Genomic DNA, 24,179 nt, shown 5'->3' with positions numbered 1-24,179 from the left:
AAACTTCTCAGACAGCCTACAGGGTTAGCTATCACTCCTACAACAGCCAATAGAATACATGCCCTTGCCACAGGAACAGGAAGCTCAAGGGCAAAGCCCAAGAGAAGGTATAATAACTCTCACTCCCAACGTCATGTGGTCAGCTGCCTTGAATCACACATGCTGGGTGGTTCTGCGTCATCATCAAACCATCTTTCCAATCAGTCTCCATGTTTCCAGTGTCTTTCTCCCAGCTTGGAACTGAACCAGATGGATATTTCTTCCAACACTATCTTCACAGGTAAGGGAAAAATTAGAACATGGAAGATTAAGCAATCAGCCCTTAAAACAGGTGGGTGACTATGGCTCTTTTATGACCTGTGGGCTTCAACTCCCAGAATTCTGGGGGCTGAAGTCCACCTGTTTTCAAAACAGGCCATAGTTACCTGTTGTGATTGGAAGGTCCAATCCTGTTAGGAACTTTGAATCTGATGACTGTTAGATCGTGGATTGACGTCAGAACCAGGGAACGTTACTCCCTTTAGTTTGATTTGATTGTGAAATGACTGTTGAATTTCAAAAGGGAATCCTAACAGTTTTGCTTGCAGTTTTGAATGAGAATGTTACAAGGGAGGACACATTTGATTTGCAGGATCGGCCTGAACCTTCAACCTCCTCTGCTTCTCAATCAGGTTATCAGCCGAGAACGGCTGATAATGAGGAACTTATGGAGTCTTCAAGTGAAAGTAATAATTTAGTTTGATTGCTGGGTGGATGTCAGAAGCAGGCGTCTCCTTACGAGAAGAAACCAACGGGAGCACAGGAGGAGGGCAGATCAGTAATTAGTCTAATTAGCTGCTGCTCTATAAAGGGAGAGGGATGACTCTGCAAATCTGTCGGGAACAAATTGTTTGCAAGGAGAACTGAAGACTTTGGCTTGGAGGATTTAAATCTGAAATATCTTGTTGGGATTTGGATTTATTGGAACTATTATTTTGGATTATTTTGTGGAGGCTAACCACAGCTGTAATCAGTAAAGATTCCTGGTTGCTGCTTTTATTTGCGAGGACTGCTGCTTTCAGCCTTATCTGTTTATTTTTGAAGGTGGGACATAACAGTTACCCATTCCTGCAGATGATCTCTGGAGCTGTTAACTTTGGGGGTGGCTGAGAGAAATGTTGGTGCTTCTTTTTAGAAGACCGTGTCCTGTGCTCAACTAATCTGAGAATACCTTCAAGAATAAAAATAAAGTATCTGTTTTTCTTTGTCTTCTTGAAAAGAATTTGTTTTTCTGCACTCAGTTACCACTTGTGCTTCCTGGGGGAAAGGAACATGCAAGAGTGACTCAATCAAAATTAAAAATCTAATAGCAAAATATACTTAATTCAATTTATTTGAAATGTGGGTGGCTGGAATAAAGATTTGTTTTCCACTCCTGTGTGCGCTATATACAGTATATACAGGTAGTCCTCGACTTACAACCATTTGTTCAGTGTCCATTTGAAGTTACAGTGGCACTGAAAAAGTGACTTAGGGAAGTCTTTCACGGTTAATGACGGTTGCGACATTCCCGTGATCACGTGATGAAGATTCAGATGCTTGGAAACTGGCATGGGTTCATGACGGTTGAAGTGTCCTGGGATCACACGATCAACTTTTGCGATCTTCTGACAAGCAAAATCAGTGAGGAAGCCAGATTCACTTAACAACCATGTTACTAACTGCAGTGGTTCACTTAAGAATTGTAGCAAGAAAGGTCATAAAACGGGGCAAAACTCAGTCATCTAAAAACAGAAACTTTAGGCTCAGTCCTGGCTGCGAGTGGAGGGCTACCTGCATTTGCTTTTCAGATATGTTTTATATCAACCTTTCTAATTTTAATAATTAGGCATGACATTCTCATTGAACCAAATGTTAGTTGGAGTACCCATTAATTCAGCCTAATTGCTGTATACAGGCAGTCCTTGACTTATAACCACTTGTTTAGAAGCCATCTGAAGTTACAACGGCTCTGAAAAAAAATGACTTACACTTAGAACCATTGCAGCATACAGAAGTCACAAAATTTTGTAACGGGCATATATTTATTATGGCATCCAGGGTTCACATGATCACCAGAGGACTTCCAACAACAGGGAAAGATGGATTCACTTAATGACCATCCGATTCACTCAACAACTGTAGCGATTAGCTTAAAATTGTGACACAAAAAGTAAAAAAAAACAAATCACCTGGCTCTGCAATGGAAATTCAGGCCCCAGTTGCGGACTACATGTATGTTGGCTGCCACAGCAGATGTCTGCATCCATGTTTATATCTTTCGTGAAGTATGAAAATGAGCGTTTGCATTTCCTGCAATGAGGAAAGCCCACCTTCCTCCTTCTGTCCTGGCCACTTTTTACAGAATCACAACTCAGAGTGTTTTAACAAGCTGCCTCCCTGTTTGGTTGGGGGGAAGCAGTGCCTCAGATAGAAAGTCCCTACAGAGAGTGGTGAGGACAGCTGAGAAGATTGTAGGATGCTCGCTTTCCTGTTATTCAGGATTCTGCTTACCAAGGCTGTGTGCTTAGTGAGGGAAGCATTGTGAGAGACCCCACACACCCACTTCACAGTCTCTGTTTCTGTTGCTCCCCTCTGGGAGGAGGTTTCAAAGTATTTTTAGCAAGACTACCAGGTTTTATAACAGCTTTGTTCCTTAGGCTATCCGTCTGGTAAACTCGCAAGTTTTGATTTTTTTGCCATATACAAATCTACATCCGAACCAGGCTGTGTTGTTTCTCTGTGTCACATATGTTTGTGGTATGTCAGTGTATGCATAATCGTTAACTTTTGAGAGCTGAATGCAATGAAATTTCATTTTAATGTGTGCTGATTGGTGTACATTTAAAATGACAATAAGGTGTTTATTCTGTCCTATTCTTGTTCTGACCTAGGCTTCCTTAGGAAAAAAACACAATCTTAATTCTAGCAAAGCCTCTTTTATTTCCACTATGTCCATTCACAGCCTGCAAGTCTTCACAAATAGTCTTTCAGGGGAATGTTTATAGACACCCACTTTATCACACTTGGAATGCTGCCAGAGAACTAATTGTCAGACACAGGGCAAGGCCAAACTCGACACAGAGTCAAACAGAACTTTTCAAAGCTTGAATCGACCAGACGAACTAATTGCTTCCTGCAAAAGCTCGCGTCCCGTTCGCTCCTCTTTTATGTCCTATGGAGGGTGAGGCAATCATCTCTGAGCTGTGACCTTACTCCTGAGTCGATCCTACTTTCTCAATTGTTCTTGTCTTCTGGTAGCCCTGCGCATGCGCAGGATGGCAACCGGTTCCAAAATCTCTCCTGCCTCACTGCTGTCTGAGTCAGAAGGCAGCTGATGATTGCCAGCCTGCCCTGGCCCCATCTCTGCCTCTGATGCAGAGCCCTCATCCGAGCCCTCCTCAGCCTCCAAGACTGGCCCAGGTTCCTCCCCAACCTCCTAACTACTATCTGACTCTGTTCTGTTCTGTTCTATTCTATTCTATTCTATTCTGTTCTGTTCTGTTCTGTTCTGTTCCATTCTGCTCCTCTCCTCTTCACTCCACTTCACTCTACTCTATTCACTGGTCCTTTTACACAGACAAGCCCAAAAAATTCTACAACAATTCTACAATCTTGGGTCCATCTGTTTCTTCCTCTTCTACTGGCTGTTTTTCCCAAGAATTTAGGAAATTGTCAGCAGTTCTTCCCCTCCACCCTTTTTATTACACCAGCTTGAATTTATTGCACTCAGAACAGATTGTGTACATAATGTAAATGCTAAAATAAGCACTGTAAAACAAAAAGTAAACAGAAGCTTAACCTTGTGAGTGAAGGAAGCAAATGGCACACTTACCACAATACACACCAGGGCTTCGAAGCTTGAGACAGCCCAGGTAGCTTTAGATGTGTGCAAAAACAACATGAAATCTGTACCATGCCGAGCCCAAATCTGTGGTGTTTAAACTTTTTCTGGTTACAGAACTTGTTAATTTTCTTTTAAAAAAACTGTAGAAACCCTGATTAAGAAGGAAAGGATAAGCAACTAACTTACTTCAAGGTTGTTGTTTTTTCTCTCCTATTCCTTTTTAATCAGTCACGGAACCCTTATTCGAGTCCTAGTTGGTAGAATTTGAACTCGTGCCCTTTTGCTTTTTCTCAATCAACCACAGCTAAAAAATTTAAATTTTTACTTAAACTTGACTTAAAAATTCCCACCTGTACAACAATATATTTGAAAATGGCCATTGGTTGAAATGTCATCTATGTTTTTTTAATAATACAGTCCTTGAGTTATGACTGTTCATTTACCAACTGTTCAAAGTTTATGATGGGGCTGAAGGAAGGGACTTATAACTGGTTCTTGAAGCTCAATAAAGCTTTCTGATTAAGAGGTTTTGATAATGAAAGAAAAAGTTGAGAAGGGAATTGGGAGTAGCTTCTAGGATGTCTGCTAGATAAACTAAGCACAGGTTGTCCTCACCTTATGACTAAAATTGGGACAGGAGTCATCAGCAACTTGTACATCCAGAAGTTTTCAAAGCACACACTGAGCAAGACAGTGTTTAAATGAGCTTTTTCTGATTTAATGACCTTTTTTCAATGGTTCTTAAGTGAATCACTGCAGTTGTTGAATGAAGCATGTTCTTAAGTGAATCCAGCTTCTCTGGCTTGTTTTTAAGTTTGGTTTGCTGGAAGTTGGCTGGGAAATGGTGATCACATGACCCTGGGATTAACACTAGGACTAAGAGTAGAATAGAGTAAAGTAGAAAATACAGACAGGGATGGGATGGGATGGAATGGAATAGAAAATATGGAAAGGGATGGGATGGAGCGGAATGGAAAATAGAGAATGGAATAGAATGAAATAATAGAATAGAGTAGAGTAGAATAGAATAGAGTAGAGTAGAGTAGAGTAGAGTAGAGTAGAGTAGAATAGAATAGAATAGAATAGAATAGAATAGAATAGAATAAAATAGAAAATATGGAATGGAATGGAATAGAATAGAAAATACGGAATGGAATGGAATAGAATAGAAAATACGGAATGGAATGGAATAGAATAGAAAATATAGAATGGAACAGAAAATATGGAATGGAATAGAATGAAATAGAATAGAAAATACAGAATGGAATGGAATGGAATAGAATGAAATAGAATAGAAAATACAGAATGGAATGAGATGGAATGGAATAGAATAGAAAATACAGAATGGAACAGAAAATATGGAATGGAACAGAATGAAATAGAATAGAAAATACAGAATGGAATAGAACAGAAAATACGGAATGGAATGGAATGGAATGGAATGAAATAGAATAGAAAATACAGAATGGAATGAGATGGAATGAAATAGAATAGAAAATACAGAATGGAATAGAATGAAATAGAAAAGAAAATATGGAATGGAATGGATTAGAAAATATGGAATGTAATAGAATGAAATAGAATAGAATAGAAAATATGGAATGCAATAGGATGGAACTGAATGGAAAATATGGAATGTAATAGAATAGAATAGAATAGAATAGAATAGAATATACAGAATGGAATGGAATAGAAAATATAGAAAGGAATACAATAGAAAATATGGAATGGAATAGGATGGAATGGAATGGAATAGAAAATACGGAATGGAATAGAACGAAATAGAATAGAATAGAACAAAACAGAATAGAATATTCAAGTTTTCTCACTAGAGGGCAGCTGAGAGGTATAGGAAACACGTTAGCTGCCATCTAGTGGTCATCAATAATCTTTCAATCAGATCCAGCTGCTCAACTTTAACAGATCTTATAATTCCAGGTCACATATTTTTATATTAAGAGATACTGTATAGGCCTAATGGACATAAATATCTTCTGTGGCTTGATTTCAGTTGAATTGTTTTGTAACCCTAGACCTTCTTCCCTGCTTAACCTTTGAACCCCTAGTCGATTGCAGTTGAGTCAACAGATTAAACTACCATTAAAGGATGATACCTGTGCCCAACCAGCAAGCTACTAGCTAAGCTCCAAATTTTGATCCCATGCCGTGGGGAATACTGAAACAGTTGAAAGTGCGAGACTGTGATTGTAAGCCCCTTTTTTCAGTGCTGTGAATAGTCTCTAAACAAATAGTTGTAAATATAGGACTATCTGTAAATCTTATGAAAAGGCAGAAGATTTGGTGAACTGAAAAACCAGTTGCTAGTTTTAATTTTTGTGTCGTTTGTGCTGAAAGGGAGCTGCATTAATCTCCCTTTTAACTGTATTTATGAGTGGAAACAGCGGCTCTCGGTCTCTTTCTGCTTTGTAGATACAAACCTTACAGCTCAACGCAACTCAGTAGAAGCCAAGCACCATTTGAAGTGTGAAAACCACAGGGAAGGAGTGAAAAAATACTGAGAAGAGGTGCAGCTAGTGTCATCGAACGGTCTTCTTTGGGGGAAAGCTCTATTTTTAGTGATTTCCTAAAAGCTATCTGGGAGATTTTGTGCTGCTACCGACAGGAGAAAAGGGAAAGAAACTTGACTTGAGGTTCATTAAGGATTGTACAAGCCAAAACATGAAACGAGATGAAATGAGAAATCCTCTTTTGCTGGCTGATAATCTGGGGGGAGGAAGAAAAACCTCAGCAAAGAGTTAAGAAAAACCTAGCAACCTATTTCACGATTTCATCTTTTCAAGGCCAGGAAACAAGAACTGTGACATAAGGCAGCTTTTGAAAAATATTTCTGAATCCCACCTAAGTAAAACAAAAAACAAAAAAAACCACAGCTTTCTGATCCAGCAAAAATCCTGGCTCATTTTTTCAAGATGTTATTGGAAAGTGGAGATATTAATCTTGGAAAAACCCTGGATTGTTAAGTTAGACCTCGAGTTACGACCGTCATGGAGCCTGTCCATTATCGTCGTAAGACACAAATGGTCATAAAAGGGATTAGTCAGGTGACTCGCCTGATTTTATAATGTTTTTGCAGTCTTTAAGTGAATGTGGCAGGTGTGTGAACATAGTGTGGTTAAGCAAACGCCACAGTTAAGTATATGCTCTGCTCATTAAAAGCAAGTCCATTGTTTGCTATGCGTTAAGTACAGTTTTCAACTACCTGTGATCATGTGACCACGGAATGCTGCAAACAGTTGTAATCCTGTTGGAAATTTAGGGTCATATAGATTCCTAAAGATCTGCTGCTTAAAATCTAGACAGCCTGGAAATATCAGGCTCTGCCTGGAAAAGCAATTTATTATTAAACAACGGGGTATAAAATTTAGAAATAAGAAGTTTACTGGAGTATGAAGAGTAAGTAATAAATGTTTCCCAATAACATCTGGTAGAAGAGGTAGGAAAATGGCTATAGCATTGAAATGTGGAAAGAAAGAAATGTAAAAAATGTACCTTGAACCAGTGACAAACACCCACCATGGCCATCCCCCCAGTCACCCCCCACACACTGATACCCTCTGAGGTCAAAAACAACCAGAGGTGGTTCAACTGTTCAAACTGGTTCTGGTGTACTGGTAGCGCAAATGCCACCTCTGATTGGCCCCGCCCCCATTGTTACCTCTCTTATATTTCCTTGTTTTTTAGCTCAGCTGATTGCCGTATCTCAGCTGAGCTAAAAAGTCCAGTTCACCAGCATTGTCAGAGTATTTGAGCCCTGGGTGCGCGCGCGAAGCTCAGCTGATTTGCGCGATTGCACGCCTCAGCTGAGCCAGAAAGCAGTTCAGGCAGCTTTCCAGTGTTGACAGCAGTGGCGGGTTTCCAATTTTTTTCCTACTGGCTTTATGCGCATGCCCGCAGGGCTCAAATACAGACCTCTGTGGATGCAAAGCGCGCGCGCATAGAACTGGTACGAAAAAATTTTGGAAACTCACCACTGAACGCGCAACCCTGACGCAGACCTCAAGGAAATTGAGTTTGACACCCCTGCTGTAGATTGTATCTCTGAATGGTTATTAAACAACTGGTCATAAGAACTACTGGTGCATGTGATTGTGGTTAATTCTAGACAGGGTGAAACGGCTTCCTAGAGTCACCCTTAAATTTAATAAATAAGTAAGTAAATACAGGTAGTGACCGCTCAAAGTCACCATGGCATTGAAAAAAGGTGACTTGGGATAATTTCTCAGAGTTACGACCTTTGCTGCATCCCTACGGCCACATGATCAAAATTCAGACGCTCAGCAACTGGTTTCTATTTATGATGGTCGCATGGTAACTCTGGGGTCACGTTGTGATCTGCTTTTGTGATCTGGCAAGTAACCTCAATGATTCACTTAGTGATCATGTTACTGTCTTAACAACAGCAGAGATTCACTTAACCACTTTGGCAAGACATGTCATAAAATGGTGCAAAACTCACTTAACAACTATCTCAGTTAGCGACAGAAATTTTGGGCACAAACATGGTCATAAGTCGAAGACGAGACCCAGCACAAAAAAAATTGTAACCAAGCGGCACATTGTATGTATGTAATTGGAAGATGGCTTTATGTATTTACGTTTTGTTTGTGTATGTTTGTCTAAAAATAAAATTTTATTTAAAAAAAAAAGAAATTTTGGGCACAAACATGGTAATAAGTTGGAGACGAGACCCACGGTGGGCTTCAAAAATTTAGCAACGGGTTCTATGCTAGGGTGTGTGGCCATGGTGGGCATCAGTGGTGGGATTCCAGTTTTGTAGGCATGGCTTGGCGGCCGTAGCTGGGGAAGGATACTGCAAAATCTCCAGTCAGAGGTGGGATTTGCTGGTTCTCCCAACTACTCAAAATTTCCACTACTGGTTCTCCAGAACTGGTCAGAATCTGCTGAATACCACCTCTGGTGGGCGTGGCCTAGTCAACTACCTGCACCAAGACAGCGGGGGCATTTTTGCCCTCCCTGGGCTCTGGAGGCTTTCCTTGAGCCTCCAGGAGGGCGAAAATGGGCTCCCCGGGCTCCGGAGCCGTGTAGGGAGCCCGTTTTGGAAGCCAGAAACGTTCTTCCTTCTTCCTTCCCCTTTTTCCTTCTTGTTCCTTCCTTGCTCTCTTTCCATCTTCCCTTCTTTTTCTATTGGAAGCCAGAAATGGGCCCATTTCTGGCCTTGCTGAACTTCTGGAGGCCTGTTTTTCACCCTTCCGAGCTTCCACACGCACCCTGCACTTACTGCATCCAAAACAGGCTGCGTGGGGATTCCGGGGAGGGGAGGGGTGGGCAGGGCCCGCCAGGAATGGGATTTAATGGTTCTCTGAACTGCACAAAATCTTAGCTAGGGGCCCTCCTGGACCCCTAGCAGCCCACCCCTGGATGACACCAGGGGTGTGATTCTACCAGTTCGCACCTATTCGCTAGAACAAGGCATGGTTGTTAACATTCTAAGCAGTTCGGAGAACCGGTTGTTAGAAGAAATTACTGGCCTAGTCCTGTAAGGAAGGCAGGAAGGAAACATTCTGGTGTTGCTTACAGAAACTGCCTCTCCATTAATCCTTATTACATTCTTGGCAGGACTAGACTTCTTGTCTCAGGAACTTCTCTGGAGTTTTTTTCCCCTCCTTTACTGGTACTTTGCTTGTGTGGAGTGACCAAAGTTACAATGGCACTGAAAAAAGTGACTTATGACCATTTTTCACACTTACGACTGTCGCAGCATCCCCCCAGTCATGAGAGGCCAGGCGAGGAGATGCGTCCCTCGATGTGAGTGATATTGAGTTGGCCACGCCCAGCCAATAAAATGACTACCAAGCCACGGCCACCAACTAAGCCACACCCACAGAACCGGTTGTTAAAAAAATTGAATCCCATCCCTGGATGAGACCCGAAAACACTGATTTTGCCAGGATGTTTTATAGGAAGTTTTCAACCGATCCCAATTCATGATTCAAGTGGCATCTTCAAACGTGTAAGAAGGTTGCAGAGAAAATATAGTAAATAAAAACAAAATAAAAAAAAACCCCGGAAAGCATATATAAAGATATGCCTTCCGATATTCTTCTTGGCAGTTATATATACAATTCTAATAAAATAGCTCTGTCCAATTTCATCATAATTCCCTTCTCCCTGTAATCATCAAAACCATAAATCACAAAGTTATTTTCTTTTTCACACAAAAAGTCCATATGAGATTTCAAGTAACTGATGAATGTCAATAATAACCTTTCTCTAATCAAAGTCTATTTGTTCATCTGAGGGAGTCCTTTCAATTTCACCAACCATCCCTTCTTGACAGGTAATGCTGAATCCTTCTACCTTTGTACATATAAATAATCTCACCACAGAAATCATGTATTGAAATAAAATTCATTGCATCTCTTTTCTATTTATCCACCGATCCTAGAAAGAAACAGTTCTGGCTTCAATTGAATATTAATCTTTAAAATACTGCACATCAATGTATGTATTCAAATCGTGGTTTGTTTGTTTTTTAAGCTTTTTTACATGTATATCAAGCATGATTAAATGTCTCTGTATGTTGTTCATATTTCCCGAGAGCAGTATTTGTCAACACTAAACTTTAAGGTTGTGTGGACTTCAAACCCCAGAATTCCCCCAGAAGCAAGTTGACTAGGGGATTCTGGGAATTGAAGTCCCATTCTGGGACTTGAAATCCATTCATGATTGCCTAGGGGATTCTGGGAATTGAAGTCCACATGTCTTAAAGTTTCCACGGTTGAAAAAAACTTGCTGTGGATATATTTGCTCCTCCTTCTAAGTTTGACTTTCTGCCAATCAGTCTTTTTTGTTCACTGCTGTTAAAGATTTTCTAGATTTCTACATTTTCTTCCAGATTTTCCCGTAATCTATGCCTTGAATCTTGATATCTTCTACAACATTTTTACTATTTGCTACTATGACTTATTTACATGAAGTTGGGTTTTATTTATTTTTTCCTGTGCACTAAATAATGATGCTTGTTTCTTCTCTTTAATCGCTGAACATCCCCTTGTTCGTTTTTTTCACCTTTGAGGAACCAGATAGCTACTTGCTAAGTAACAATAAACATTTCTAAGGCATAGCATATAGCAGACAACAGATTTTCAACAGCTGGGCCCACCTGAACTGCATCCTCTCTAGCTGCATTTCAATAAACAAATAAATTTTAATTTAAACGGCTTGCAAAAGTAACGAAAATGTTCCCCATTTCAACTTTTCATACATGACCGCTCTTAACGGTTGGTATGATCTCCTCTTATGCCTCTATTCCCTTACATTTCTATACAGGTAGTCCTCAATTTATGACCACAATTCAGTTCCAAATTTCCGTTGCTAAGTGAGACAGTTGTTACGTGAATTTTGCCCCATTTTATGACCTTTCTTGCCACGTGAAGTGAATCCCTGGAGTTGTTAAGTTAGTAACCCCGGGAAACTGCAACCATCATAAGTATGAGTCAGTTGCCAAACTTCTGAATTTTTGATCATGTGACTATGGGGACTCTGCAATAGTTATTAAGTCACTTTTTTTCAGTGCTGTTGCAACTTTGAATGGTGAATTAAGTGAAGGATTTTGGTTTACAACCATTGAAAGAAATTTCCTGCAGCTCTGAAGAATGGATCAGTGGAACAGCTTGCTTCCAGAGGTCGTGGGTACTTCATTTGTCTGAAATAGTATAGACTAGTCTCCTATCTGAGCAAGAGGCTGGATTAGAAGATCTCCAAGGTATCTTCCAATGTTTTTTCTGTATTCTAAGGTACGCCAGGCACTGCCACCTGCTGGGATAATAAATTCTAATGGCTGCATGCTTTTTCCAAACCAGCCAAATCATAAACAAATCAAAACATTTTATGGGATCATAAGAAAGTCAGGCCCTGCAGCACACCAGCTTACAATCCACCAACTCATTCTAGGATATAATTTAACAATATGTTTCTTAGGGAAAAAAAAAATTGTTTCTGGTTTTTTTTGGGTTGAAAAAGTTCTGGACTTAGTGCAATCTTACAAATGAACAGATTTATGGAAGCATCCCACAGTTGCAACAACAAAGTAATAATTTCTCTTTCGTGGCCTCTTTCCCTCCTCATTCCAACTAAGACGCTGGATAATCAGAGATCTTACTCAACCAAATCTCTTAGATGCTCCTTGTTTTCTTTACTTTTTAAAAATGGGCTGGAGATGAAATTCCATAGATTGCAGGTACCGTTAGGCTGCCTATTGACTATTTCAATTATAGTTATTTAACTAAGGTCACATTAAAACATTGCTTCTTATCTTGGCTTGGGTCAAAATTCCATTATTTAAACCAGCCCCAGTCTCCAGCTAAGATGCAGTGGCAAAACAGGTGGCTTAAAATGAAGAAAACAATTGTTTTAAGGTCCTTTGCAAAACTGCAGTTGGAAAGAGAGGGCTACAAGTTTAAGATGGAAGCAAACTATGGTCATTAGAAGCCAAGATAAGTTATTATTCTTTAAGAAGTCAGTTAACCTACCTGTCAATGAATACTTCAGCTTCAACCATAACAATACAAGAACACACAATAGATACAAACTTAAGGTTCATTGCACCAAACTTGACTGTAGGAAATACAACTTCAGCAACAGAGGGGTCAATGTCTGGAATACTCTACCTGACTCTGTGGTTTCTTCCCCAAACCCCAAAAACTTCAACCTTAGACTGTCTACTATTGACTTCACCCCTTTCCTAAGAGGTCTGTCGGGGGCGTGCATAAGCGCACCAACGTGCCTACCATCCCTGTCCTACTGTTTCTTTTTATTTTTCTTATATGTATCTATTTAATGTATTCATAACTATGTTTATACTTATACCATGACAAAATAAAATAAATAAATAAAAATATCCATCCTGAGAAACCAGGGAAGGAATTCTAACCAAGAGGAAAAATGGGGGAAAAAAGAATAAATTCACCTGAAAATAACCAACATAGCTGTACTTTTAAAGAAGTTCCAGCAAATTGAGACTTGAAAGCCTTCCTATGTTGCATTTTGCCTCTTGAAGTTAGAATCAAGATGACGTGATGCGTTAATACCACTTTATAATGCCCTGATAAGACCATACTTGGAATAAAGCATCCAGTTTCAGTCGCCACAATATAAACAAGATGTTGAGATTCTAGACAGAGTGCAGAGACTGGAGGCTAAAACATAACAAAAACTTTTGCAGGAATTGGGTATATCTAGTTTAATGAAAAGTGTCACGATAGCAGTCTTCCAATATCTCAGGGGCTGCCCCAAAGAAGAAGGAGTCAAGCTACTCTCCAAAGCACCTGAAGGCAGGACAAGAAGCAACAGATGGAAACTAATCAAGGAGAGAAGCAACCTGGAATTAAGGAGAAATTTTCTGACAGCTATAAGAATTAATCAGTGGAAAGACTTGTTGTGGGTACTCCAACACTGGAAGTTTTTAAGAGGAGACTGGACAACTATTTGAAATGGTATAATGCTTGAGCAGGGGGTTGGACTAGAAGACCTCCAGGGTCTCTTCCAACTCTGTCATTCTGTTCAGTTGGCTTTTAGAATCTCAAAGAGGCAGTGATAATTTTAAAAAAAAATCAGAGCCATAATATAATAGCTCAATTATTATACATCCACTGGTGTTCGTTTGCAAAATTAATTTTAAATTAGGCATTTAGAGAGGTCTTAGGGTGAGCATATGGTAACATGATTCATATTTCTGACTAAGTCCAGATCACTTGGAATATTTCCTCCTTAATAATTGTTCCTTAGCATCCTTAAGCACATAAACGCATTTCTGTTCTCATCCTTAGGAAGATTCTAAAGGGGACTTTTTCCTCTGGAGAATTAGCACAATTGGTGTTAATTAGCATGGTGTGGGGTTCAAATTCACAATAGGGATCCTTCAGGTTTAAATGAAAGGTTTGTAATTTCTCAGATTTTTTTTTTCTTTGTGAGCATGGGATTAGGTAAATAAAGGGTTAAAGAGAAAAAAAAGGCCAACAGCATATTAGGATAATCACAAATACCAAAAAACATAATCATATAACTGCCCAGAGTCTCCTTATCAATGAGATGGGCAGTACAGGAATTTAATAAGCTTTTATAGAAATTAAATTGTGCGCCTTCATTTTGCATACAGGTAGTCCTTCACTTACAACATTAATGGAGAGTGAAATTTGTAAGTCATGATGGTTGTTAAGTTGAGGCACTTACGTGACTAATCCAGTTTTATGATCTTTTTTTTCTTGCAGTGGTTAATAAGCAAACACCACAGCTGTAAATCAGGCTGGAATTGTTAAAAGCAAATCGATGCATCCCTATTAGGTTTGCTTTTTGCCAGAAAATGGGTAACTGTGGTGTGCATGTGTGTCCATGTCTGTGTCCGTGTGTCTGTGTGTGTCACTGTTGGACCTCCAGAACAAGCTCACACCATTGAGGGTCAGTCATAATTCCAAACGGTTGCTGAGCGGCAAGTCATTAAGCGAGGACTACCTGTACAGTGTGTGCCCTTCTGGTCACTGCAACTCCAAAGGGTTAAAAACGGAGCTAAAGGCGGTTCAAAGGAAGCCAACGAAGATGATTCAGAGGTTGGAAAGGTTTCACTAGGAGGAAAAGTTGTGACATTTGGGCCTTGTAGCCTGGAAAGGAGGCAGGTGAAGGGGACAGGATTTAAGCGCCCAAAATTACGCACCTTTATTGAATAAAGCGGAAAAGGAGACAGGATTTTCTTTCTCCCAAAATATTACAATCAAAGGTAGTCTAGTGAAATGGAACGCTGGAAGAAGCAGGACAAATGAAAATATCTTTTTATATAACATATTTAAAAAAAAAAAAATCTCTTGGAATTCACTATCCCGAGTTACAGGCAGTCCTGGACTTATGACCACGACTGAGCCCAAAATTTGTATTGCCGAGCAAGACAAAATCAGTTTTGTCCCATTCTATGACCTTCCTCGCCACTGTTATTAAATGAATCACTGCAGTCATTAAGCTGGTAACACGGCCGTTAAATGAATGTAGTTCTCCATTGACTTCCACTGGTTAGAAGGTCGCAAAAGGGGATCCCCTACAACCGTCATAAACACGAGCCCTTTGCCAAGCATTTGCAGTTTGGTCATAGGAGCACAGGGAGGCTGCAATGATTGTGTGAGATATGGTCACAGGTCAGCTTTTCTCAGTGCCGTTGTAACCTCGAACGGTCACTAAACGGTTATAAGGAGAGGACTACCTGTAATGTGGCTTGTTTATTTCCAGCTGTTGGCATTCATAGATTTTTGCAAAATGCCAGGATGAATTTTCAGACCCTGCACTCAAGGCTTGGCAGTGTGAAATAATACGCAATTGTTTCCCTCAATCCTAAGGAGCACAGATAATTTTTCTCCCTGGGCACCAAGAAAAAAAAAATATCTGCTCTGAATCCACGTAGGTGTCAGGAAGGGCATCTGGCTGGTAAGAGCTCAGCTCCTTTCGGTCGCCTGAACTCTACCCTGAGTTAAGGGACAAGAGTCGTAAAAGGGGAGTTTCCCATAAGGAGAAGTTGTTTTACTCTCTTTTTTCTCACTAACTCTGAAAATGAGAGAAAAGGTTTCTGGAATCGGTTGGCATTTGAATTTTAAAAACAGAACACTGAAAGTTCAGCCAGACCATTATGTCGCTTTGGTTTATTACTAAACTCATTTCATCCCACAGAAAAACTGCCACCATTCATCTAATTCTTCCTTTCTGGAAGTAATTAACTTATTCTGCCTTATTCTGTCCAACTTTGCCATTAGCCCCAGAGAGTACCAGTGTGATAAATGTTAAATTTCACACCTGAATATCATCCCCCTATGAAAATTCTGTATGAATAGTTGAGTTATAATCGTCATTGAGCCGGCAATTTTGACTGAAAATTGTGACACCTGTAAAGTAGGTCATCAGACAATAGCACCTGAATTTTGCAATATTTTTTTTTTCCTGGCAGCTGACGGTGTTCAGCAGACCCCTTCCTTGCTATGGGAGCTAGTAAAAAAATGTTGTAAATTGTAAGCAAGTGATCTTCAAGGCTGGATCATTTTTTTTAAGGGTCCATTGATCGTAAATTGAGGGCTATCTGCATCCAACCAAAAATACTTCTCCCACATGTAAGCTGGTCCTCGACTTACAACAGTTCATTGACTGACCGTTCAAAGTTACAATGGCACTGAAAAAAGTGACATACGACCGTTTTTCAGAGTTACAACCTTTGCAGCATCCTTATAATCTTGTGATCAAAATTCAGACACTTGGTAAGTGACTCGTGTTTATGATGGTCCCGGGGTGATGTGATCAACAACTTTTGCAACCTTCTGACAAACAGAGTTTGTGGGGAAGCCAGATTCAATTTATACAACCGGGTTACTAAATTATCAGCACTTAACAACTGAGGTAAGAAGAAAGGTCATAAAATGGGGTGAGGCTCACTTAACAAACGCCTCACTTAAGAACGGAAAGGTTGGGCTCTTGTGATCCTAAGTCAAGGACTACCTGTACAACTAAACACTCTCTCTCTTTGGGGATGACCATTTTATACAAATTCAGCACCCCCTCCCAATAAAACTAATTTTTTAGATTTGTGTGAGACAAAATAGAAACTAGCTATTCAGGCAACTGGAGATGAGCAGAGGCATCTGCAAAACTGAAATTCAAGAACGCCTTAAGTTGTCTAGAAACAGGATCGTGACCTCTTTTTTTTAAATCAAAGCTTTGTAAGAAGTCACCACTCCAGAATGAAGGAAAATTAACCACCACCAGAGGAATAATATTGCAAAAAAAGGGAGCTCTCTTAACTAATTCGTTTGCCTGGGCTGGTGAAAGGAATTCTAGGTAAGGTAAGATTTGCCTTGCACACAAAACGCACAAACAGATTTCTGCACATTACAGAAGTTGGAACAGACGCACTGTTTACTAATAATACCTAATACACCCATTTTTACACACATACGAAGAGAGAATTTGGGACGACATACGCAGCCTGTTCTTAATTCCCCACTCCCAATTTAATTCCACCCCATCTACTTGCAAGAAACCCAACTCATTATAAGCCAAACCTGGATGTGGGGGGGGGGGGGAGATTTATATAGGAAATATAACTTGGGTGGAGATGCAGCTCTTGGGGCTCAGCTCACTCCAAGATCCAACCCTTAGAGATGGAATAAAGCCTCCAAACGAGGAAGAACATTTGGGGAGGGTCCCGGTCTACTCACGAGTGGTGTTGTATTTGACTCCGTTGACGTATTCGGGGCAAGGTCGCTCCACCAGATCCCCGCCGCTGCTCCGTGGCCAGCAGGTCCCAATCTGGTCCATGGTGGCCCGACATGATGGACCTTAACGCCCCGTTAAGAGGAGGAGGAGGAGGAGGAGGAGAAGTGAAGGAAGAGAAGCGTGGAAGGGAGAGAAGAAGAAGAAGACAAAAGAGAGAAAAGAAATAAAATTCATTCCAGCTCCCGGCGGCGTGGAAAGCCGAAGCCGTGCAAAAGTGAGATTCTCTAACACACCTTCGCCGCCCCCTGCCCTGCGCCTGCCTCTCCTTCGCCCTACCGTCAAAGCTCTCCTGCAGGGCGTCCCAGAGGCTGCAGTTGATGTCCCAATCCTCAATGAAAAAGTGGAGAATCGTGGTTTTGTTCATGGCGAGTCTTGGCAAGGAATCCTGACTTTCCCCAGGTGCAGTTCTGCTTCTGCCCTCACGCCTGGAGAGGTTCGGAATTAAAGCCAAGCTGCTTCTCTGGGTTTCTCGGGGTGCATCCCTCTCTCTCTCTTTCTCCCTCCCTCTTTCTCTCTCTCTCTCTCCCCTCCCTCCCACTGCTCAGCGCTTCTGAGTCTTAGAGGGCAGGCAGGCAGGCGTGTTACAGATGAGGCTTCCTCGCTTCTTCTCAAACCATCAGGAGGACAAGCAATAACGCGGCAGGAACTCCCAGCAAGGGGCTTTCGCCCCCACCCGCAGAGCTTCGCCAACCCCCCAACCCCCCACCCCAGCAGCCCCAGAATCCGGCAATTGGCTGAGAGAGGACTAATCTATTCCCCCCGCCCTTTGGTGGGGAAGAAGTGGGGGGGAGGGAGTCCCACGTGCGTGTGTGCGCGCCGTACAGTCAGCATTCTCCTTGCTTTGGCGGTTCCCTTTTTCCAGCAGGGAGTCTCCCCTCAAGGCAATGGGGTGGTTGGGGTCTGGATGAGAGGGAGACGGAAGGGGAAAGGCTCTTCCTTCCTTTTCTAGGCAACCGGGCCAGTTTGGGGGACCCATAGAGGAAAGGAAGGTTTTCTGTACGTTCCATCATGCTCCACGACACAAGGACAAATTCTTTGTGTGTCCAATTGCACTTGGCCAATAAAGAATTCTATTCCATTCTACTCTACTCTACCCTACTTCACTCTACTCCACACTTGCTGTTCTGTTCTGTTCCATTATTTTTGTTCTGTTCTGTTCGTTCTTTTCTATTCCATTCTGTATTTTCTATTCTATTCTATTCTTTTCTATTCTATTCCATTCCATATTCTATTTCTATGTCCTATCCCTTATTCTATTCTATTTCTTATTCTTATTCCTATTCCTATATTCTATTCCAATCTATTCTATTCTATTTTGTTCTGTTCTGTTCTGTTCCTATTCTATTCTATTCTCTCCTATTCTTATTCCTATATTCTATTCCATTCCATTCCATTCTAATTCTTATTCCGATCCCTATATTCTATTCTATTCTATTTCTATTCTGTTTCTATTCTATTTCAATTTCAATTTCTATTCTATTCTATTCTATCCCATTCCATATTCTATTCTATTCTATTCCATTCTATCCCATTCCATTCCATATTCCATTCCATTCTATTCTATCCCATTCCATATTCTATTCTATTCTATTTTATTCCATTCCATTCCATTCCATTCTATCCCATTCCATTCCATATTCCATTCCATATTCCATTCCATTCCATTCCATTCCATTCCATTCTATTCTATTCTATTCTATTCTATCCTATCCCATTCCATATTCTATTCTATTCTATTCTATTCTATTCTATTCTATTCTATTCTATTCTATTCTGTTCTGTTCTGTTCTGTTCTGTTCTGTTCTATCCCATTCCATATTCTATTCTATTCTATTCTATTCTATTCTATTCTATTCTACTTTGGGGGAACTGAGGTTGAAGCGGTGGAAGCTTACCCGATATTTGGAGATCCCCTTTATCTCTCAAGCTCAACCTAGCCTACTTCGCAGGGTGGTTGTAAGGAGAAGAGAAGGAGTGCTATTTTGCTGCACCTTATAAGCATCATCGAGAGGGTAAGAAGCACAGGAATCTGACTAACAGATAATGCCCACGGAGAAAGAACCCAGCTCAGTCTTTCTCAGCCCGGAAAACTTTGAATTCTGGGAGCTGAAGTCCACACGTGCTTCCTAGGGAATTCTGGGAGTTCAAGTCTATGCATGCTAGCTGGGGAATTCTGGGAAGTTGAAGGTCAGGTGTGGTGGCTGAGGAATTATGGGATGTGAAATTCATGCAAGCTGCCTGGGGAATTCTGGGAATTGAAGTCCACACATCTTTGAAAGTTGCTGAGACACTGACCTCAAGGACAGACATTTTTCCTCAGAGTTGTTAGTTTTAGTTTAGTTTTGTTTTACTTTATTGTCTCACCTCCTGAGATTCAAGGCCACGGATGTCCACTTAAGTCTTCCCAACAATTTACTTTTTATTAAACGTGCTTGCTATCCATCTCCCCGTGAGTGGACAGTGTTAAAGCACACAGGTCTTTAAGGCATTAAAAAAAATCATAACACGAGCTGTGAAATTCCGGTGACTATGTCACTGTATCCACATACATTGTCTATTAGCATGAGGCAGAAGTGAGTCGCCTCTATCTTTCTTCCAGCCCTATTTTTAAAATTCTCCTTCTAACCTAAAGTGCCGGGATCTCTTCGCGGCCTCCCATCCAGCCCTTGGCTGGCTTATTAGTTTTGATTAGTTTTGGTCAGCACAACATAAAAAAAAAGATGTTGAGGCTCTAGAAAGAGAAGTGGAACAAAGATGATCAGGGGGTTGCAGGCTAAAATATACGAAGAATGATTGCAGGAATTAGGTATGTTTAGCTTAAAGAAATGGAGGACTAGAGGAGACATGATAGCAGTCTTCCAATATCTGAGGGGCTTCCTCAAAGAAGAGAGAGTCAAGCTATTCTCCAAGGCACCCGAGGGCAGGACAAGAAGCAACGGGTGGAAACTAATCAAGGAGAGAAGCAACCTAGAATTAAGGAGAAACTGTATGTCAGTAAGAAAAATTAATCAGTGGAACAACTTGCCTTCAGGAGTTGTGAATGCTGGAAGTTTTAAGGATAGCCATTTGAATTGGGATAGTATAGGCAGGGTCTCCAACCTTGGTCACTTTAAGCCTGGTGGACTTCAACTTCCAGAATTCCCCAGCCAGCTTTGCTGGCTGGGGAATTCTGGGAGTTGAAGTCCTCCAGGCTTAAAGTGACCAAGGTTGAGACCCTGGTTTGCTGCGTGAATAAGGGAATGGACAAGGTCCTTTCCAGTTCTGTTTTTCTGTTAAATTCTCTGGGATTGGAAGTGGAATGTTTAAAACTGAAAATTTCTGCCCTCTGGGTTTTTTGCAGTGCAATTGCACCAAGAAAACTAAAAAGCAGGAAGAAGGTGGGGGCCAGGAGAGGGGGGTGTTGCAGCTTTAATTCTTGGTCACAGATCTTTTTCTATGAATATCCTTTTCAAAAAAAATCCACACATTATTTTTCTCCGTGTGGCTGCATTTTGTTGCACACTCAAGAATGGAAAAAGAGGACAGTAAAGGAATCATCAACTTATTGGGGGAAAGTGTTGGATGAAGAAAAACATTCTCAAACAAGAACAAAACCAACCTTTTCATTCCAACCCAATTGACTTATGACCATCGTTTAATGACTGTTTGGCTTCAGAAGGGTGCTTTACGGCTCATAAAAACATTTTTAACTGTCATAAAATGTAATTCCCCTCCCCCCCCACAATGCAATCACACGATCACATTTCCTGTTTATTATTAGTTGCAACATCCTGTTGTAGTCACACAATCATGATTTATGATGCTTTCTGCCAAAATAATGTCCATTTGGGAGAATGGGTTCAAACTTAGCTCTGCATAGCTCGCTTAATGACCGCCATAAAATGGGTATAAAATTGAATCGGGTTAGATGGGTGCCTTGTCTTATGTCTGTCATGATTTACGACCAAAATTCCAATCCTAATTGCGATCATAACTTGAGGACATACACAATGATTGTTGTACAGTGCTTGGCGTTACTTTTGTGAGGTAAGCAGCTATATGAATTGGATTAATCAATAATCAAGTTTGGCTTCACTTAGTGCCTAAATCATGGTATGACACTATCCATCCAGGAAGCTTTCAGAGTCTGCACTGGTGTATTATTATTTGTTGTTCATTTGAACCTGAACAGATACGAATTTCCCAAGGCAACCATGAAGACCAGAAAAATCTTAGATTCAAATCTTCCCTTGGCTTCAAAGTAAACTGGTTGATTTGAAGTGAATCTCACCCTCATTTATCACTGGAATATGAATATGGAGTATGAAGATTAGGAATGAGTACCATGTAGATTAGCTGCCAAACTTATTTGAAATTGGGAGTGATTGGATAAAAACAGATCCAGTTCGAAAGCCAGGATCAGTGGCATCTGTTCGGATGGGTTGGAAATTTATAAACCAGGATAGACATTTAATACTGTCTCTTTAAGGGAATGATGTAATTGTAATTGGATGTGGTTCCTCAAACAGCAATAAGATGGAGCCAGAAACCTGGTTTCCTTGTTGCTAGATGTTGCTAGATGTTGTGATGTTCAGTGTTGGTTAGTTTGCATTTTTTCCCTATTGACTGTTGCTGATCGTCGGTCTTCTTGGATTGCTGTAAGTCTGTTACTGAACTGTTGATGATACTGGACTTTGTTATTTGGATTATCGCTGGACTGAAAACTGTCTGCTATAACCATGTATGACTTGGACTGCTTGTTGGACTTTGCTTAACCATTTACTGGAAATAAAACCTACATTTTACTATTCAGTGTATCTGTGTGCTGGTCGTTGTGTTATTCAATACCACTCTCACTACGTCTCCCTGTGTGCACTCATTCTCCTAACAGGGAATTACCTCAACAGCATCCACAGAAGGATACACTTTAAAAAGGTTCATTGCATGATTTGGCTACCATTTTGACTTTTCTGACCACCCACTCTACAGAAACCTATAGCCATAGTAATATAATGGTGAAAGTGTTGCCTTTAGAACTAGGGAGAGTGAGGATCGATCTTCAGTCATGGAAACCTTGGAGTAGGAATTTTCCTCTTAGCTGAGTCTCCCTTGCAGGGCTGTCGTGAAGAAAAAAACAGGAGCAGAGACTGCTATATACCTTGAGCTTCTGGAGGAAAAACAAGCGATAAACGTGGTGGTGAAACCATAAACCAGGTGTTAGTCAACCAGCAACCCACCATGTTTCATTTTGAATTCCTGCTCTGAATGTGGGAGGGCTGGAATAGATGACCACAAGGGTACCTTTCAGTTCGATGATACTTTGATTCTAACTCTTCCCTCCAGAATAAGACTGATAACACTGATCCAATACATCTTCTCCAGGGGTAGGCTTCAAAATTTTAGCAATCGGTTCTCCGCACGATGGGCAGAGAGTGCTGGGTAGGTATGGCCACCCCTGATCCTCTCTGTTTTGCCTGAATCTGACCTACCAAACAGAATCAAACATGTGCTTCTCCAGCAGAGCCTCCTTAAAGCAGCAATATCTTCCTGACCTCCAGTACTTCTAGTCTTGCCTCTTAAGCACCCATTGCACCCTCTTCGCAGTTCATCCTGTCCTCTCATTTTGCTGGCAATTCTTTCTGTCCTCCAGTCACACAGCCTCTTCTCCTTGCAAATAAATCCAATATTTGAGCAATTTCAGAGATGGCAGGTAATAAGGGGAAATTAAGCTGACTCAGATTTTGCTTGCAATCGTGAGAGTCAGCCTAATTTTTACCTGGTTCGAGAACTCTTGAGGCTAGGCTGTGAAACTGAAAAAAGGAAAGGAAAAACTCCAATCAAAGTGGTGGAACACATGTTCTGTATCGATGCTAAGAAAATTGCAAAGATGCCATCACCCAACCAGTACCAGGTAACTAGAATATAGGAAATTTTGCTGCAGATGTAAGCAAAGCAAAACAGCTGATGACAAGGAGAGTTTATTGAGTTTTATTTTTTAAAAGGATGCCTTCATGTCCCTGATATGATATCTGTTTAGGTAATATAATCATTTGGCCAAAGGATTTTTGCTTTTTAATATAGTTTTTTTTAAAAAAATGAAGAAAGATTAAAAAAAACAGAAGCTAATAATATCAGAATATCAGAGTTGGAAGGAGTCTTTGGAGGAAGGGAAGAAAAGGAAAGAAAAAGGAGGAAGGGAAGGGAACGTAGGAAGGAAGATTCAAAACTGCAAAAATAAGTAAAAAAAATATGGCAAAGTCATTTCTGATTTTCTTTATGATTGTAAATATAAATGTACCTCTAATCTGAGATTACAGCACAACTCTCCTCTTTCTATAACCTATCCTGTCCAGTCATCAAAATCACAAAACATAAGATACATATCTTCTGTTTCATGCAAAAAGTCCATAAGAGGGTTTTCCTACTATCTTTTCTTTAATGAAAGAAGTAAATTTAGACAAGTACCAATATCTTTACCATTCATTCCTCTCTTGTGGAAGGATTCCTTCATTTTACAATCCTTTTTACTTTGTGTGCACATTAGAGACATGAACGTGTTCTAGTGAAAAACATCCAGCTGTGTGAGGCTAGAAGCCCGGGCAAAAGCCACATTGGTTAAACCTCCATTCACACCTGCAAGGATCCCCCTCTGTGGCCTTTTGATTAAATCCTGATCTATCAACTTCTGTAACAACTGGTTTTCTTGCCAGTCTTTATTTCCAGCAGAAGCACAGAAAGCAAGGGGGCCCCTGAAGATCATCCACCCAGTCCCTTTTGGAGATAGGCACAATGTCTTCACCTGTAATTGCTTCTAATGAGCTTGCAGTGTAAGATTAGAGCAATGGTTTTCCACCTTGGTAACTTTTAAGATGTTTGAACTGCAGCTCCTAGAATTTCCCCAGCTAGCGTTGCTCGCAAGGAATTCTGGGAGTTGAGGACCCCTTAAAAATGCCAAGATTGAGAAAGATTGGATTAATACACATTTATTAACGACTGGAAATATATTGTGGTCTTTTTTGCATAGAAAAATCAACAGCAATTTATGGTTTTGATG

General features: G+C 40.6%; 1 protein-coding gene across 3 annotated transcripts in view; it reads right to left on the bottom strand.

Annotated features, from left to right (window-relative positions):
* Window positions 1-24,179, bottom strand: part of CRHR2 (corticotropin releasing hormone receptor 2) — a 129,587-nt gene that overhangs the window by 82,374 nt on the left and 23,034 nt on the right. The window contains exons 1-2 of one of the 3 annotated variants that reach the window (XM_026718500.2): window positions 17,423-17,618; window positions 17,089-17,208 (exon numbers count right to left, since the gene is read on the bottom strand). The exons of 1 other annotated variant lie outside the window; for it this stretch is intronic. In XM_026718500.2, the coding sequence (XP_026574285.1) occupies window positions 17,089-17,208; window positions 17,423-17,510 (208 nt within the window). In that variant the 5' untranslated portion in view covers window positions 17,511-17,618. Of the gene's footprint in view, window positions 1-17,088; window positions 17,209-17,422; window positions 17,619-24,179 lie in introns of those variants that run through there. One more of the 3 variants, XM_087917558.1, reaches the window with a different exon arrangement.

This window comes from Pseudonaja textilis, chromosome Z, assembly GCF_049901715.1.
Source record: "Pseudonaja textilis isolate UNSWEBS1 chromosome Z, rPseTex1.2, whole genome shotgun sequence".
In the NCBI taxonomy this organism is placed as follows: domain Eukaryota; kingdom Metazoa; phylum Chordata; class Lepidosauria; order Squamata; family Elapidae; genus Pseudonaja; species Pseudonaja textilis.
The sequence above is the reverse complement of the archived record's forward strand: the minus strand, read 5'-3'. Positions and strand labels throughout refer to the sequence as shown.